This window comes from Hakea prostrata, chromosome 9, assembly GCF_041222555.1.
Source record: "Hakea prostrata isolate BN-2017 chromosome 9, UWA_Hpros_2, whole genome shotgun sequence".
In the NCBI taxonomy this organism is placed as follows: Eukaryota; Viridiplantae; Streptophyta; class Magnoliopsida; order Proteales; family Proteaceae; genus Hakea; species Hakea prostrata.
Window position 1 is genome coordinate 41,962,477 of NC_142608.1, and position 16,183 is coordinate 41,978,659.

At 38.0% G+C, this 16,183-nt stretch overlaps 1 protein-coding gene across 1 annotated transcript in view; it reads left to right on the forward strand.

The window, feature by feature from the left end:
- The window catches only part of GSL04 (glucan synthase-like 4), an 82,821-nt gene extending 72,739 nt beyond the window's left edge, over positions 1-10,082 (forward strand). The window contains exons 35-41 of the mRNA XM_089167900.1: positions 5,847-5,962; positions 6,468-6,551; positions 6,853-6,965; positions 7,049-7,278; positions 7,869-8,717; positions 9,435-9,620; positions 9,710-10,082. Coding sequence (XP_089024026.1) covers positions 5,847-5,962; positions 6,468-6,551; positions 6,853-6,965; positions 7,049-7,278; positions 7,869-8,717; positions 9,435-9,620; positions 9,710-9,937 — 1,806 coding nt within the window. The 3' untranslated portion in view covers positions 9,938-10,082. The remainder of the gene's footprint in view (positions 1-5,846; positions 5,963-6,467; positions 6,552-6,852; positions 6,966-7,048; positions 7,279-7,868; positions 8,718-9,434; positions 9,621-9,709) is intronic.
- The last annotated feature ends 6,101 nt before the right edge of the window (positions 10,083-16,183 follow it).

The window sequence follows — 16,183 nt, forward strand, 5'->3', positions numbered from 1 at the left end:
GTGCACATGCTGTTTGAATTTACTAGCTTTCCCCTTTCCCCTTTGCTTGACTAACAAGCAAGATCATATAGGATCATAATCATATCTAGAATTATTTCCCTTTTAGAAAGTTTTCTTACTGCAGACAATATTTACTTTCTATTTTTCTGTAAACTAATTTAGGAAAAATATCCTAAACTGATCTTTGACCAAATATCATAAATAAGTGGGAGAGGGGGAGTCTTGCTGTGCAAGATCTCTCCTCCCTCCTCTCCATCATTTCTTTCATTCCTCTCTTCTCTTTCTCTGTCTATGTCTTAAACTGTTGCACTATTAAATGGTATAGAGCCATAAAAATTGTCAGTTTGAGAGTTTTTTGAATGTTCTCTTGTTTGTGGTGGAACTTTAGTTCATATAAGAAGAAGAATTTGGGTTTTGATGAAGATTTATGATGATGAATCGCTATTGATGTTGATACATCCAGCTGATATTGCTGTCAGTTTGCTACTATAGTCTGAAGATAAATTTGTTGCTGGATAACACCGGTTACCACTATGACAATGGTTGGCTACTCATCCTTTATTGCTGAACTATAGTACTCAGAAGAGACAACTGTTCTGCTAAAGCTCGAACGTATTTTTCTGCTTCATGAGAATTTTAGTCTGTTCGGGCTCCATATATTTCTACATCTTGCGATCGACATGTTGTTGATGATACTTGTCAAAGTAGAAGAGTAGTTGCTGATGCTTTGATTTATAATTTTTGGAGTTTATCTCTGGTATGGTTGCTTCCTATTTGTCTATCAATTCCTTGCTTCTGTCTCCCCCTCTTGGTTCAAGCCTTGAAGTTAACATATTCTTCCAGTGTTGCTGGTTTATAAAAACAAGCCTGTTTTTGACATGCACTACTGCTTCAGTCTCGTTTGTGAGATAATTTTGCTTGGTCTTAAATTTTTGTGAGTACTACCTCTTCTGCTTTAAGATGCATTGTTGGTACAGCCTCTGTTGTAGATGCATTGTTGGTACAGCCTCTGTTGTGAGACAGGCTGCTGGTTGTTTGAGTAATATTGCCGATACAGTCCTTGTTTGAGTTATATCCCATGGCTGTATCGAAGTCTACTACGATACCTATAGCGGTGCTGGAGATCATCTTGAAGATCAGTTTTGATCCACCTGTTAGATAAGAATTACTGACTGGATTACCTAGTATCTGTTGCATTCTATTTTGGTTTATATACTTAATTCTGACTTGCTTATATGAGGTTGAATTGCTGGCAACCTCAATCAAGTTAATTACAAAGTTGCCATCATCTTACCTTGGTGAATCACAACCCACATGGGTCTCCTTTGTCATTGTGTTGGGAGAATGAAAATATCTCAAGATTTATAGGTTTATTCGTTTGAGATTTGGTCATGATTTTGTCCATGTGTAAAGTTACATGAGGGAGAGTTTGGAGACTTATTATATCTACTTAGAACTTTTATCCTAAAATGGTAACAACAACAACTACCTACATGGTACATGATAACCAATACTACCTTTTGCCTACCTACTTGATCCATAGTAACACATACTACCTTTTACCTACTTGTCTCACAATAACCCATACTGTTTTTTACCTACCTACTTGGTCTGCAGTAGCCCATACTACCTTTTACCTAACTACATGATCTATAGTAACCCATATTTCTTTTTACCTAACTATAGGGTCCATTCTAACCTATATTACCTTTGATCTGCCTACTTGGTCCATAGTAATCCATACTAGCTTTACCTTTCTATTTGGTCCACAATATTCCATATTGCCTTTCACCTACCTACCTGGTCCGTAATAATCAATATTGCCTTTCACCTACTACTAGCCTTCTTACGTGAGTTTGATTGGAGTTGCACTTTTTATCTACTTGTGAGGACATTGGAGCAATACTTTTTTATCTAATTATTTGGACATTGGAGCTGCACTTTTACCTACTCTTGTGGATGTTCCTCCCTACTACTTGCCTTTTATGTAGCCACTAGAGATGCTACACTTATGAGAAAATTGCTACTTACTACTACAAGAGTTATTTGTATACTATCTTTAATTTTATTGTCCTTATTATGCTACCGCCTACCATTCTTATCATTGGATGGTTCATTTCAACAACAACAATAAGCCTTATCCCAACTAAATGGGGCCGGCTACATGGATTCTTGCCTTCCAATCAGTTCTATTTGAGGTCACGCTAGATATAAGGCCTAAGCTATGCATATCCTTTCTCACCACTTCTCTTGAGGTTATCTCAAGTCTACCCCTAGCTCTTCTAGTCCCTTCAATCTGGATTATATCACTTCTCCGTACAGGGGCATTTATGGGTCTCAATTGAATGTGGTCATGCCACCTCAAACGACTTTCTCAAAGCTTATCACTTATAGGAACAACTCCCAAACCAACTCTAATATGATCATTCCTTATCTTATCCTTCCTAGTTTTGCCACTTATCCATCTTAGCATCCTCATTTCTACTACACTGAATTTATCTATATAATTCTTTTTGACAGCCCAATTCTCTGACCATGCATCATAGCTAGTCGAACAACGGTTCTATAAAATTTTCCTTTAAGCTTTAATGGAATACGCCGATTACACAAGAACCCGGACGCACCTCTCCACTTCATCTACCATATTTTAATTCTTTGGGAAACATCATCCTCTATATCACCTATTTTATTTATGATTGAACCTAAGTGCCTAAAACAATCACTCTGAGGAATCTCTTTATCGTCAAGTATTAGCACCTCATCGTCTGCCCGATCATGACTAAAGTTACAAACTAGATATTCTGTCTTTGTTCTACTTAGTTTAAAGCCTCTTGATTCCAAAATTGTTCTCCATGATTCTAATTTGGTATTAATCTTTACTTGAGTCTCATCAATCAACACAATATCATCAACAAAAAAATACACCAAGGGACCTCATCTTGAATGTCTTTGGTTAATTTATCCATTACAAGTGCAAATAGATTTGGGCTTAAAGCTTATCCTTGGTGTAGCCCAACTATAATTGGGAATTCATTACTTTGTCCCCACTGTTCTTACACTTGTCACTGAACCATCATACATACCCTTAACTATGTCTACATAGTTACTTCCAACACTTCTTTTCTCTAGTACTTGCCAAATTAACACTCTAGGAACTATATCATAAGCTTTTCTAGGTCAATAAATACCCGATGAAGGTCTTTCCTACATTCTCTATACCTTTCCATAAGTCTCCTAATTAGGTAAATAGCCTCCGTTGTAGATCCCTTCATAATAAACCTAAAGTGATTCTCCGTAATTGTAGATAAGTGTCTCAAACGGGTTTCAATTACTCTCTCCCATAATTTAATAGTATGGTTCATCAATTTAATGCCCCTATAGTTATTACAGATTTGAATATCTCCTTTGTTTTTGTAAATTAGAACCACGATGCTTCTCCTCCATTCATCTGGCATTTTACCTGTGCTCATAATCTTATTAAATAACTTAGTCAACCAAACTAGTCCATGTGTTCCTAAGCTTTTCCATATTCTATTGGGATTTCATTAGAACCTTGTGTCTTGCCGAGTTTCATCCTCCTTAGTGCTTCTTTTACTTCAGACATTGAAATTATTCATATATAGGTTCGAAAATTGGTGCCTTGATGAATTGTGTAATTGTCCAAATCACAGGTGCTTGAAATATGCTCGTTTAGTAAACTAGAGAAATTGATTTTGCATTTTTTCTTAATGTCCTCATCACATACTAGTACTTTACCATCTCCATCTTTAATACATCTAACATAGTTAAGATTTCTAGTCTTCCTATCCCTCATCTTAGCTATCTTATAAATACATTTTTTCCCTTCCTTCGTGCCCAACTTATTGTATAACTCCTCATACTTCTTTTCCCTTTCTTTTTTGCAATTTTTTTAGCTTCATTTCTATCCAACCTATACCTTTGAAGATCCTTAACATCCTTAGTTCTTTGCCATGTCTAAAAACTAGCTTTCTTATTCCTAATAGCAGCTTGAACCTCACTATCCCACCACCAAGTCTCTCTACAAGAATGGAGCTTTCCTTTTTGATTCACCTAGGACATCTTTAGCCACCTTCTTAATACGCATAGCCATCTCATTCTACATTGCATTAGTATTCCCCTTAAAATCCCACTTTCCTTGTTTGACTACTTCATTAGCTAAGGATTTCGAGCACTCTCCTTTCAAATTCCACTATCTTATCCTAGGATAGTTAACCTTGCACCTTTTTTTTATTTTTTAGGGTTAGGCACATATCCAGACCACAAGTCTATACTGCGTAGTTAATTTTTCCCCTGGTATCACCTTATAATCCTTGTGCAACAATCTATCAGTCCTTCTAGTAAGGAAGAAAATCTATTTGGCTTCTATGATGTTCACTTTTGAAAGTAATTAAATGTCCTATCTCTTTTTGAAGTAAGTATTTACAATTGATAGATCAAAAGCAACAACAAAATCTAAAATTGAGATCCCTTTCTCATTCCTCTCTCCAGAACCATATCCTCCATATACACTCTCGTAGCCTTTTTGATCTTTTTCAATATGTTCATTTAGATCACCTCCTATAATAATCTTCTCCTTGACAAATTCTTTGCATTAATCCATCCATGTTTTCCCCAAATTCTAGCTTTAGACTTTCATCCATTCCTACTTGAGGTGCATGTACAAAAATTATATTTATGAACTCTTTCTCCATTACAAGCTTGATCGCAATAATCCTATCATCCACTATTCTAACATTCACCACATCATTTTTAAAATCTCTATCCACTATTATACCTACTCCATTTTATTTTATCCCAGTGTACTAAAGTTTAAAGTCATCCAACTCTTTAGCTTTTGTACCCTTCCATTTAGTCTCTTGAATGAAAGCTATATTAATCCTTATTTTCCTTATAACATCTATCAATTATAAGCTCTTACCTATTAAAGATCATATGTTCCAAGATGCCAATCTAATCCTACGTTTTTGGACTAGCTTATTTACCCACAATCGACCACAGCGCAAGAACCCTTGCCTACTTATCACCGCATCCGGGTGCCGATGCAACATGTCGCTTACAGGGGACACCCTAGCTAACCTTGCCCACTTATCACTACACTTGGGCCATAATGTAGAGCATCACTTCTTTGTCGGGGGACGCCCTAGCATTGCATTTATCATATACGGTCGAATCCATGAAAAGGATTTGGCTAGACTTTTTTCAATGCCGGCTGCCGACCTAACGCACCAACCCTCTCCCTTTACCTAGCTTGGACCAACAATAAAACATTGGCAGTTCAATTCAACATGAAGATTATTTAAGTTGTTGATTATATCCTCAGTGAAGTTCTCTCATTGTTTATTGGCATCTACTATTGCTACCTATGCTCAAGATTGCTGAAGTTTTTTATGTGTTCTTCTCATTCCAAGCTGAAGCCTTGATATGTATACTCCGGCTTAAGGGGGGTGTTAAAAGTTGTGCTATGTAACGGAGTACACTTTGTCATGTACATGTGCTGGTTGTATTTGCTAGCTTGCCCCTTTCCCTTTTGTTTGATTGGCAAGCAAGATCATCTCTAGGATAGTTTCAGTTTTAGAAAGTTTCCTTTTTACAGACAATGTTTACTTTCTGTTTTTCTATAAACCAGTTTATGTAAGATATCGTAAACTAATCTTTCTTTGACCAAATACTATAAATAAGTGGGAGAGGGCCTTGGGTGTGCACCTCCTCTCCACATTCTCCTCTCCGTTGTCTCTCTCATCCCTTTCTTCTCTTTTCTCTGTTTTGGTCGATGTAAACTGCTGTTTGTTACAATGTGCATTAATCTTTACTGGATGGTTTTGCAGGATAGCTATATGGAAGAAGCCCTCAAGATTAGAAATGTTCTGCAAGAATTTCATGGGAACAATGGAGTACGATCTCCAACAATCCTTGGCTTGAGAGAACATATCTTCACAGGAAGGTTAGGATCTTGCTTCAAATAACTACCCCGAAGTTTAGATTCTTACACAAGGATATGATGCAGATTCAAAACTCACAAGAAACTCACCCCCCACAACATGAGGGGAAGACCAAAGTTCACTTGTGATGATGAAGGTTAATGGTTAAAAAGAAGCCCATTTTCTTTCTTTTTTTCTCTTTTTTTCTTCTTCTTCTTCTTTTTTTATTTTATTATGACCGTGACTTATCTTATTCTGCATTTGATACTTTATAATTGAAGCTGAATAAGTTTCAAGAGCATTCAACATGCTCTGAAAAACTTTGCAGACTTGAAGTTAGAGTTTTCCATGAGAAATACATGCACACACGCAAAATTGTATAAGTCAGAAGCCCAAAAAATGATTTAAGCGAGAGAAAAAACAAAGTATTGTATGACTGATGATCTACATTTACACACACATAGACATGATAAATTTAGTTTGTATATATGCTCTAGTAACTTTATGAGATTCTCTTTCCAAATGCAGTGTTACATCTTTGGCCTGGTTCATGTCATACCAAGAGACTAGTTTTGTCACCATTGGTCAAAGGGTTCTAGCCAATCCTTTGAGGTAAGGAATGAATTCTATATACAAGTTCAAGTACCTAATTTTCTAGACATGAAGCCTAAAAGATTGGAAGAAGTACTTTTTATCCCAAAACAGAAATCATCTGAAATTCCACTATGGCTTTTTCCCTTCTTTTTTTTTTTTTTTTTTTTTTTTGTGGGGGGGGGGTGTTATTTCTTGTTCATTTCTGTCACTTTTATGTTGAAGCATTGGTGTGATATTCCTTAACTGCCTAAGCGAAGTGCTAATACTTTTTCAATTATTTGTGTTCTTTTGTTCCCCTTTGACATTAATCTGGCATCAGAGTGCGTTTCCACTATGGCCATCCGGATTTATTTGATAGGGTTTTTCACTTAACAAGAGGAGGCATAAGCAAAGCATCAAAAACCACTAACTTGACAGAGGATGTTTTTGCTGGTACTATTTTAGCTTATCTTTTAATTTTATAAAATATCTTTTTTAGCATTATCAGAAGTTAATGGCCGTCATGTTTCTTGTAGGATTTAATTCCACATTACGACAGGGATATGTTACATACCATGAGTATATACAAATTGGCAAAGGAAGGGATGTTGGGCTAAACCAGATCTCTAAGTTTGAAGCTAAAATTACCAACGGGAACAGTGAGCAAACTCTAAGTCGTGATATATATCGCCTCGGAAGTCGATTTGATTTTTTCCGGATGCTATCTTGTTACTTTACAACTGTGGGATTTTATTTCAATAGCCTGGTAATCTCTTTATTTATTTTAACTTCCTCCATGAAAGCAGCATAATTATATTCCGATAAGAATCAATGTATGTATTTTTCATATCCCATATTCCTGTACTTGCAGTTCAGTTTCATCCAATAGTTCAGTCTGAACATATTGGAGTTCTTGTTTAATTGAGAAAGTATGAACAACAAAGATCCAACTAGAGGAGCTCAAGTGGGTAGTAAAACTCCTAGAGGACATGCATCATATTTGGATGTGAAATTATGTCTGGAATCAACTTGTTTATGAACTAAGCCTCACCCATTTGGCTTGCTGCTACTCATGTATTATTTCTCGTAGAATTCCAAAGCATAGAACATAACATTTTCCCATAAAACAAAATAGCATTCGGACTGTTATGAATTAGTAGTGTAGATTACCTTGTAGTATCCTTTTTTGTTTTCAACTTTCTTTTTTAGTTTGTAGTAATTAGTTATTATTGTCTGTATTGATTTCATATAGTGCATGAGTTGTTCTTATATTTTTGTAAGCTGTTTACATATCTCCTTCTTTTTGTTTTCATTCCTTTTTTTACATTATTTTTTTCGGTTGTCAAAATTCTACAGCTATCAGTAATTGGGATATATGTATTCCTCTACGGGCAGCTATATCTTATTCTCAGTGGATTGGAGAGAGAATTCCTTCTTGAGGCTAGAGTGCAGAACATAGCTTCATTGGAAACGGCTCTTGCATCTCAGTCATTCATCCAGCTTGGACTCTTAACAGGTTTACCAATGGTGATGGAGATTGGACTGGAAAGAGGCTTTTTCACAGCATTCAAGGATTTTATTCTCATGCAGTTGCAGTTGGCTTCTGTGTTTTTCACTTTCTCCTTCGGAACAAGATCTCACTATTATGGTCGAACAATTCTTCATGGGGGTGCCAAGTACAGACCTACTGGCCGTAAAGTTGTGGTGTCCCATTCAACCTTCACTGAAAACTATCGGTTATACTCGCGTAGCCACTTTGTGAAAGGATTTGAACTTCTGCTCTTACTAATTGTTTACGATTTATTCAGGCGATCTTATATGAGCAGCATGACATATGTGCTAATCACTTATTTCATTTGGTTCATGGTGGCTACCTGGCTGTTTGCACCATTTTTGTTCAACCCTTCTGGATTTACCTGGGGAAAGATCATGGAGGATTGGAAGGACTGGAATAACTGGATTAAGAATGAAGGTAATATAGGTGTGCAGCCAGAAAGGAGCTGGGAATCCTGGTGGGAAGCTGAGCAGAATCATCTGAGACACTCAGGCATGACTGCAAGGATACTCGAAATACTTCTTTCTCTGCGTTTTTTCCTTTACCAGTATGGATTGGTGTATCACCTTGACATATCACATGATAACAAAAATTTTCCAGTTTACCTACTTTCCTGGCTTGTGATTGCTGCAACGTTCCTCTTAGTCAAGGTAAATTTCACCATTGTTTAAGAAGCTGTCAATAATATGCTTAATAGTCCTTCTGCATAGATTTAACATTCCAGGCAATTTTTTATAAACGTAATGCTGCTTAGAATTAGGTAAACATGGATATAACTACATGTTTAGTTGATGAGTTATGGGAGAAGGGTCATTTGTTTAATGTTAAGGAACTACTGGAGAACCAAAATCTTATTCCTTAGGTTGTTAGTCTGCAATCAAAGTTCCAGAATCTATTCTCTTTTCCAACCCCCTCCCTTCTGTAAGTGACTTTTAAGGCTTTCTTGAGTGTAGCTGTTTCTTTATTGATCTGTACATGCAAGAAATTAAAAAGCAGAGGAACAATTCTACAAGATATAGGCAAACAACTTCCATAGATTTCTAACAGTGTCCATTTTGGACGTCTGGCACGTAGTGTCACTCAAAAAGAATGCCATTATGCACTTGCTGGTTTACCCTATCCTGGGTCTTTGGAAGGGTGATATGGGAGTCGATCGTTGCCTTCAGCATATTTGTGCGAAGTGGCCAACCTTAAGACTTGAACCCAATCCATTTGCCCTGGTGGACCTAACATTTTAGTTGTGTGTAATGATACTACTGTTCACCATCTACAATTCTTGCAGAAAAGAACCACTGGTTTCCTTATACTTGATAGTAGGTAGCATCATTCATTCATTAATTAATTAACAATGTCCATAACCATTGCAGGCGGTAAATGTTGGGAGGCAACGACTTGGTACCAGTGTCCCATTTCTGTTCCGGCTTCTTAAAGCAGTTCTCTTCTTGGGTGTGGTTGCTGTTATAATAATTCTTTGTGTTATCTGTGATCTTTCTGTGATGGACTTAGTTGTCTGCTGTTTTGCATTTATACCCACAGGATGGGGCTTGCTATTGGTATGTTCTTTAAAGAAAATCACAAAATGAATGACTTCTTGTTTTTCTTTATCATACTGGCTTTCTGATTAGTTATTTGGGTTATTCAGATTGCACAAGCTGTGAGGCCTCTGATAGACGATTCAGGACTATGGCACATTGTGCAGGTCCTTGCTCAATCATATGACTATGGAATGGGTACTATACTTTTTGCTCCTGTAGCTACACTGGCTTGGCTTCCAATAATATCAGCATTCCAGACTCGTTTTCTTTTCAATGGGGCATATAACAGGCGGCTGCAAATTCATCCGATCCTTCCAGGAAAGAAGAAAACATAGATTTCTCTGTTCATGAATTGTTTCTCAATCTCTCAGTTACTTGATCTGGCAAAAAGGTGAAATGTAATATGTATATATCAGTAAATAAAATATACTGTACATGTTATTCGTTAATAATTTTTGTATATACCATCAAGTAAATATCTTTTGACCATAGTTTTCTAGTCTAGGCTGATATTCATATTATTGTAGTTGATAAGGAAATTATAAATTGGACCGAACCAGTTTGGTCTGACCAGGTTAAAGGCAGTCAACCATAATATGGTCGGCCCAGAAGCAAGATAGAAGATAACATACTTACGTGATAATGCTTATCCCTGCCAGCAAGCGTTCGATCAGCTGAAAGAAAAGTTGTCCAATTCATCCTTGCTCGTCTAGCCGACCACAGGGAAATAGCTATTTCTATATTTAGCCACATCACCAATTGTGATCAGTGTAGTGCACGTACAAGAAGGCAAACAACAGAATCTTGTCTATTATATAAGCCATGTGCTAATTGAAGCAGAAACAAGCTTTAGCCTTGGTTGTTGCAGCATGGAAACTTAGACCATATTTCCAACCTCATCCTGTGGCAATGCTGAGAAATTTTCCTTTAAAGAAAATATTGCACCAGCCAGACTTAGTCGGGTGACTTGTTACTTGGGCAATTGAGTTGAGTAAACACTAGATTGAGTTCCGACCACGACCAACCATCAAGGCACAAGTCTAAGCAGATTTTATTCTTGAAACTCTAGAAACCGAGCAAGAAAAAGAGGAACCTCCATAAGCTATAAAAAGGTGGATTCTTTCGGTGGCGGATCCAGTAATGCACAAGGGAGTGGAGCAGGGCTACTATTACTAAGTCCAGGCGGTTTCCAAATAACGTATGCTCTTTGCTTCAAATTCAAAGCCTCCAATAATGAAACAAAGTATGAAGCGCTACTAGCTGGTTTGCGAATAGCAAAAGCTCTTGGCATCCGGAACTTAGAAGTCAGGAGCAATTCACAATAAATTATGAATCAAGTAAATGGGATATATGAAGCCAAGGAAAAGAGAATGAGCAAGTATCTTAGTATGGTCGACCAATATAGACAACATTTTGAAGATTTACTAGTCAAACAAATTCCTAGAGCAGAGAATGATCAAGCAGACGCACTCTCACGGCTAGCTATAGAGAATGTGAGTGTCACAAAACCAATTAAATATATGGAAGAGCTTCTGGTTCCGAGCATAAATATGGTCGACCATATGCATATACAAACCAAGCAAGGATGGATGGCTCCAATCTTTTGCTACCTAGAGAACAATTTGCTCCCAGAGGATACAAAAGAGGCTCGAATTGTTCAACAGAGGGCTGCTCGGTATATTGTCAAGGATGGTAAGCTATACAAGAAGTTCTTGACACGACCACTGTTACGATGTGTAGAAACTCCAAAAGCTACTAACATCTTACGGGAAATACATGAAGGCACTTGTGGAGCTCACATCGAAGCCTGAGCATTGGTGGATTAAGTGTTAAGGCAAGGATATTATTGGCCTACCATACAAGAGGACGCAAAAAATTATGTTCGAAATTGCGATAAATGTCAAGTTCATGCCAACATACCTCATGCTCCTGCAATGCCTTTGACATCAAATCTTTCTCCCATTCCATTTGCTAAATGGGGAATAGATTTGGTAAGAAAGCTACCCAAGGCTTCAGGAAGCAGGGAATACATGTTAGTTATCACATCCCTCCAACCAGTACCCTATCTGGAATACCAGAAGGTGTGATCGACAGCCCCAAAGATCAAATTTAGAAACAATTATATCCACTTAGCACGATAACATAATTAAAGGCAAGAACAAATCATTGTATTCAAGTAATTTAATAATAAAATCAAGAATGAATCTCAGAAGGATCACAAAAGTACATCAAAATGCGGAAAACAAGATACCAATCTAAAGATAACTGTATAATATAGCAGAAATATACCCCACAAACAAACGCGGAAGGTAGATTGAAAATCTAAAGCAAAGTCTAAGCTATTACAATTAAAAGTAAAGGTCTAGAAGAATAAGAGAAATCTAATCAACATCTTCCATCGGCTCTTCCTCTTCTTCAATCTTCATCTTCTTCACCTTAGGATTGTGCTCTTGTAGCTTCAGGTCAGCATCTAGCTCACGATCCCATCGGTGAATAAAATGATGCCGACTACCATCAATAGGAGCCATCAATGTAGTCCAAACCTGTGTATTGGTCACACCATTGGTCATGACCTTCTCCATGGACTTCTGGAGCTGAACCAAGTAAGGAAGGGTCCTCCGTACCGTAGCACGGGTTCTCTTCCAATCCTTAAACCATCTAAAAACAAGCCTCCCAAAGGGTAAGCTCAAAAAGAACTTAGCAAGTAGTCCAATCACTATAAACATCTTCACACACAACCCAAGGCAAACATAAATGCAATGATATGAACCAATAAATGCTAGTATGAATCTAACTCTATGTATGTATGTTGGTTTCTATAGGTAAACACGCTTTAAGTCATAGTACCATACTCCTCTGGGTATGTCTCAAATCACTCTCCCTTAGCCTTCCCAACATCTTGGGTTTTCCGTTGGAAATTGGGTCCTGCATTCTTACCGAACATTCCATGGCTGGGGTTTGGGTCACCACTCTCTCACATCACCATTGGTCTGAGTATTGGCACGTGTATAGGGTTAATCTTAGCCCAATGCAAGTCATCTACTGAGTCATATCTACTTAGGGTTAGATACGTCCATTCCTCGCTTCTTGCTATCCTTTCCGGTACCTTTCCCACTAGAGTCACTGTCTCCTTCCCTGCTACGTAGACTCTTAACCCTATTGGTCATTCACAAATAGTAAATGGGAAGCTCTCATGTCCTCTCACGGGTTGGCTACAAGTCTTGAGCGCCTATGAGCCCAAATCTACTACTGCAACCCTACCAATGAATGGCCCTCACAATGTGTTTCATGTCCTCTCATGGGTTGGTTACCGGTCTTGAGCGCCCATAAATCCTCATTGCTGCCACAGGTCACTCGGTCTCAATTCCCCTTCTGATAGGGTCAAATATGACAAGGGTTTCTTAGCCAAACACTTTTAGACATGCCCTAGGTATGTCAACCAGTAGTCAGGGAAAGCGCCAAGGGGCACCATAGGAAAGTGTCCCATAACACTTCGACTGATGTCCAAAGACAGAAACGCCAAAAGGGCATTCCTCATTCCACAACTACAACCTAGGCATTCACATCATATTATGATTCCATACATACCACATCATAGTTCAAATCACATTCACATCATTCATGATCAAATCCAATATGTAAATCACAATATGAATGTGCTACTGTAATTACAGAAGTGATACAATATTAACAAGGTAAAACCACAGTAGCTAAATCATGCATTCGAATCACTTCATAACAAGGTATGTAAATATGCATATTATGAGTGGAGTACTCACCTCGAATTCCGAAATTATAACTTTCAAGTGAGAGATCAAAGATCAAGACCAAAATCACCTAAACAAGCTCGAGAAAACATGTATAGACCAAAAGAAGTAATTCCAAAAGATCAGAGTCGAAACTGAGACAAAACAGGGAATTCTGCTATCAGCAACTCCTTTGGTTGATGGTCCTTGGTTGATGGGATCGACCAAGCAGACAATGTAAGGAAAGAATCTCCAATTTTTTATCGAAACTCGCCCGAAACACAACAGAACACTCCAAAATTAACAGGAAAATTCTAAAACAATATACTAAGACTATCTATTAAGGTCTAAACATCTAAAAAGGCCAATATAATAGAATTCTAACAAAACCCCTATTAGGCTAAAATCACGGATCATCATGGAAAGGCTAGAATGAATGGGGATTCATTCAAAGAGATAGAAGATAGCATAGAAAACTAATAAGAAACAAGTCTCATATAGATTACAATGGAAAACTACAGTAAGAATAGATCATGCTATCAAAACTAAATCAAAATCATGAAGAATCACCATATGGCTTCAAGGAAAGCATAGAGTGAATGGGGTTTCACTTTAAGACAAGGGAGATTAGAGGTTGGGTCATTATAGTAGTGTAATACCTTCCTCATAATCAATACAATAAGAAACAACATTAGAGAGAAGAGATTACTGTCACATCCACCCAGCCGGTACCCTATTTGGCATACCCGAGATGTGATCCACAGCCCCAAAGATCCATAGTCTAGGGACCACACCATCCACATCGATGATAACACAATCATGAACAATCAATATTAAACTAAACAATTGATAATAATAGAATTCAGAATTGAGATACCAAAGATAATCAGAGTGCGAAAATAAATATCTTATCAGATAAAATTAAGAAGGGCAGTGGGCTGAATCCACTCCTTCAACCAAGCGGAAAGTGAGGTCAAAACTATTTAATTACAAGTCTCAAGTTATCAGGATAAATCGAAAGTTATTACAATTCTTCCAAGTTTAACAAACATAAAATAAAGTGAATTGTCCTCTACACATAAGTCTCCTCCATAATAAATAATTTCTCTTCAAAAATGAAGACCATAGAGATCCAACATGGCTGCTCCCACACTATTCCAGGGCTAACTCTGATATGCCGAAGGATCTTCTTCGGTACTGTCACCGAAGTCTTCATGGTAGCTAGCCTCTGGATAGTAGTATGGGGCATCCGGGTCCGCCTCGGGGAACATACCATTAGAATAATCACTTGTAGAGTAGTCTAACACAACATTGAAACAAAAATGAATGAGTTCAAAAGAACTCAGCAAGGTAGTTATTCCACAACACATAAGCCACATGATAACAATAATGAAATAATGTAGATGATATGAGACATATGATGCAATATGAATCTACTCTAAGTATGCTGGTCATCTATGGTAGACATGCTTTAAGCCGTAACACCATACTTCTTTAGGTAGTCTCAGTCACTCATCACCGGGGGGAATTGGGCCTTGCATCCCTCTCGGACAAATCCATGGTTGGGGGTTTTGGTAACCACTCTCTCACATCACCATTTGGTCTAAGTATTGGCGCATGTCAAGATATAGCCTAGCCCAATGCAAGTCATCTACTTAATCATATCATGTCAGTTCCAGATACATCCATTCCTCCCCTCTCGGGATCCTTTCCGGTATCCTTCACACTAGAGTCACGGATATTACTCACCGGACTCATCAACCCTATTGGTCATCCACAAATAGTAGACGGGAAGCTCTCACGTCCCCTCACGGATCATTTCACCGGTCTTGAGTGCCCATGAGCCCAAGTCTAGCCATTTGCAACCCTACCAATAAATGGCCCCTTTCGGGTATCCGCAATGCAATTTATGTCCTCTCACGGAGTGGTTACCAGTCTTGAGCGCCCACAAATCCACACTACTACCACGGGTCGTTCAATCTCAATGCCCTTCTGAATCGGGTCTACTATGATAGGGACATCCTGTCACATCCCGCCCAAATACACCCAGCCTATACCCTAGCTGGGTTTACCCGGGGAGTGATCCACAGCCCAAAAGATCAAGTTTAGGAACGATCATATCCATTTAGCACAATAACATAATCAAAAGAAAGAACAAATCATTGTATTCTAATAAGTTAATAATAAAATTCAAGAAAAGATCTCAGAAGGATCACTAAGAATATCAGAGTGCGGAAAACATGATACCAAATCAAAAGACAATTGTAGAGTATAGCGGAAATATACTCCACAACATATGCGGAAGGTAGATCGAATTCTAAAGCAAAGCTCTAAGCTAATACAAGTAAAAATAAGTCTAGAAGAAACAAGAGAAATCTAATCCACATCTTCAGTCGGCTCTTCTTCATCTTCTTCGCCTTGCGCTTCCTCATACGTACCGTCAAAGTATTCCAAACCTGTAGAGAAGTCTAACAAAAGATATGGTACAAAAGGAGTGAGTTTCGAAAAAAACCCAGTAAGGCAAGTTAACTCATAACAACACAAATAACATGCGGCAGAACATAACAAGATGCAATGCAATATGAAATAGATAATGTATGTATGCATCTAAACTCTATGTATGCTGGTCTCTATTGATAGACATGCTTTAAGTCATAGCACCATACTTCTTTAGGTAGGTCACGTATACGGCTCCGGTTGGTAGTGGGTCCTTCATCCCTCGGGACAATCCATGGCTGGGGGTTAAGTCACCGCTCTCTCACATCACCATTTGGTCTAAGTATTGGCGCATGTCAGGGTAAAGCCTAGCCCAATGCAAGTCATCTACTCAGTTAC